The 2,801-nt window shown below is 71.5% G+C and overlaps 2 protein-coding genes across 2 annotated transcripts in view; both read left to right on the top strand.

Moving 5' to 3' along the window:
- Positions 1–2,353, top strand: part of LOC101623981 (alpha/beta hydrolase domain-containing protein 17C) — a gene marked incomplete at its 5' end in the record, with an annotated part of 4,369 nt that extends 2,016 nt beyond the window's left edge. Inside the window, one exon of the mRNA XM_012732702.1 lies at positions 1,883–2,353. Within this exon, the coding sequence (XP_012588156.1) occupies positions 1,883–2,066 (184 nt within the window). The remainder of the gene's footprint in view (positions 1–1,882) is intronic.
- Positions 2,354–2,381: 28 nt separating this feature from the next.
- Positions 2,382–2,801, top strand: part of CEMIP (cell migration inducing protein, hyaluronan binding) — a 40,995-nt gene continuing 40,575 nt past the window's right edge. Inside the window, exon 1 of the mRNA XM_012732701.1 lies at positions 2,382–2,564. Coding sequence (XP_012588155.1) covers positions 2,382–2,564 — 183 coding nt within the window. The remainder of the gene's footprint in view (positions 2,565–2,801) is intronic.

Raw genomic sequence — 2,801 nt, 5'->3', positions numbered from 1 at the left:
CCGGGGCTGCACGGCCTGGCCGTGTCCTTGGGACGTGTCCTGGCTCCATGGCCGCTCTGGCAGGTGCCCACAATGGGGGATCCTGCGGGGCGGGACCTGGGGACCGGCCCGTTGGCCTCGGTGCTGGCTGTGACTCCCGGGCCTCCAGGGGACGTATGGGCAGCTGCTCAAGGGCCACCGGACCCTGGGTGGCCTGCGAGATGGGGACAGTGATGAGTGTGCCGTGGACAGCTGACCGCAGGCCACCGCCACGCGGTCCTTCTAGAAAGGAGACAGCGGCCAGCCTGGGTCCCAGCAGGGGCGAGGCCGGGAGGGTCCTGACCGGCGGGGGCGGGGCTCGCCGAACCTCCACACATCCCTCCCTGCAGGTCCCCCACGCGGTCCTCGGCGTCACGGCCCCCCGCGGTCCTGGCCGTGCGGCGGTCAGCTGGCCCTCAGAGGTGTGTTCGGACTCTCAGGCCCACAGCGCTGGGAGCAGAGGGGCGACGCCGGGCCAGGCGGGGCTCCGGGGCCGGCGGGCCTTCGAGCGGCCTGTGCCGACGCCCGGCACCGGCGCCTCTCGGAGCCTGGACCCGCGGCCTGTCCTGCAGTGGGGGGCGTTAGCCCCCTCTCCGCGCCGCCGGCTCCCACTGTCCTGCTCTCGCGGTGCCGCCCACAAACGTGAGGGTCCAGTCTTCAGCCCCGCGCTGATTGGACCGGCGGCCCATGGCCGTAGCCCCTGATTGGTCGGCTCCAACCCGGAAGTGGCTTGCTCCGAGGACAACCAACATCTGATTGGGCCATTTAGCCCGGGCCGCTCATAGCTCGCATCTGATTGGCCCGCTCCTGGCCCGGGAAGTGCGCGGCTGCATCGCGGCCCCCGAGGGGCGATGAGGGCCCAGAACACTGCTCCTGGGTCCGGCTGGGGCCGCTGGGACCCGGTAACACCCCGCTGGCCACGGCGTGGCTCCCCTTTGTGCCGGCCCTTCCTCCCCGCAGGGACCCAGAGCACAGCGGCTGGGCCTGCGTGGGGTGGAGTGTCCTGGACGCCTCGAGTCCTGGGGCCAGCCGGGGGCCTGGGTGAGCAGTGGGCGCCCCCCAGTCACCGGTCCGTTTCCACACCTTGGGGGTCTGGAGAGTGACCGAGGAAATGTCCGCGCCCTTCTGACTTGCTCTCCTGTCGCAGGTCTCACTTTGCAGTGGACCCTGTTGGCGGCCGGGAGGCGGGTCGGCGTCCTTGCCGTCCAGGGGTCCCCTTCTCCCTCTCGCCCACGAGGGGCTGGCGGCAGTCGCTGTCTGGCCCTTGCGAGGCCCAGGGCGCGTGGCCAGCGAGGTCCCCTGGCCGTGCCGCCGTCCGCCCCGTCCATCCCCGGGCGCTCTCGGCCCCCCGGCCCTCTCTGCAGTGACCCCGCCTGCTCACCGCGCGTGCAGGAGGGATGAGCCGCATGTGGCCGTCACCCCCAGAGAACCGGAGGGGGCAGCCGCCTCACCCCGAGCTGCTCCGCTGGCCCCGCCCGTCTCCAGTGCGGGCCTGGCCCTGGGCTCTGTCCTCTTCTCTGTAAAGGTTGTGGGAGTGAGCAGCCGCCCTGTCCCTTCCCGCCCCCCCGAATTTGTTAAGCTTTTGAAAGGGAGAAAGAGCGACACGAAGGCTCTGGAGCTGGGCAAGAAAAAGCCCGACTGCGGATTTCTCGGGGTTCTGGCCTCGGTATGGAGGCGGCCCCCCAACACCCTCAGGGCAGAAGCGGCCCTGTGGGCCTGTTGAGCAGGTTGGGGGGGTAGGCACCCCCAATCCGGGTCCTGCAGCTCCTGGGGTGGGACGGGCGTGGCGTGACATGGCGTGGTCTGGGGCGCAGGGGCGTGGTCTGGGGCGCAGGGGCGTGGCCCCTGACGTGCGCGGTTGCAGGTACGGCGTGAGCCCCGAGAACATCATCCTGTACGGCCAGAGCATCGGCACGGTGCCCACCGTGGACCTGGCCTCGCGCTACGAGTGCGCCGCGGTCATCCTGCACTCGCCGCTGACGTCAGGCCTGCGCGTGGCCTTCCCGGACACCCGGAAGACCTACTGCTTCGACGCCTTCCCCAGGTGAGCCTCGCCGGGCCCTGACCACTCTCTGGCCCTTTGTGGGCAGGGCGGGCGCGGGAAGGGCCCTGGGGTGTGCGGACCGGGCACCGAGGGCCCGAAGCCGACCCTCCTGCTTTGTCTTCTGCGGGGGTGGAGGGGTGTCCCTGGCAGGGACCAGAGCCAGGCAGCCGCTGGCGGGCAGAAGGCGCCCTGTGGGCTGTCTTGGGGCAGTCAGGGCTCAGGGCCCGCACTGGGGTGCCCCGCGGCTCCCGCTGGTGGGGTGTGGGCGGCAGGCGCCTGTGGGGAGGGGAGCGGGTGGCTCCCGTTCCCATCCAGCAGGATGTGCAGGCGCCTGCTGGCCGCTGGGCGGCCTCCCGCCCCAGTCACGGGGCCCAGCGTGCCCCGAACCCGCGGCCCTGGCGACCGCTCCTCCCCGGCGGCCTCTGCGCCCCTCAAGGGAAGCCGATTCCAGTGTCGCAGCAGGAGGGCCTCTGACGGCCATGGCCGGGCCAGGTTTCTCCTGGTAACGGCAGGAAGCAAATTTGAGGTGAACGCGGGATTCTAATAATTAGAGGGGGTGGTTGCTGAGGGGCCCCCTGGCCCGCAGAGCTGGATGCCACCCTGGGCCCGGCCCTGACGCTTCCCGGGTGGGTCGCGACTTCACTCCGTGTCCCCCCAGTTCGTTCCTGGGCGCTCAGCCTCCTCCCGAGGGCAGAGGGCCTGTCCCCGCTGGTGTGGACGTGTGCGCGAGCCCCGCCCC

The sequence above is a fragment of the Condylura cristata genome, unplaced genomic scaffold (assembly GCF_000260355.1).
Source record: "Condylura cristata isolate star-nosed mole 26May11 unplaced genomic scaffold, ConCri1.0 scaffold00035, whole genome shotgun sequence".
In the NCBI taxonomy this organism is placed as follows: domain Eukaryota; kingdom Metazoa; phylum Chordata; class Mammalia; order Eulipotyphla; family Talpidae; genus Condylura; species Condylura cristata.
The sequence above is the reverse complement of the archived record's forward strand: the minus strand, read 5'-3'. Positions and strand labels throughout refer to the sequence as shown.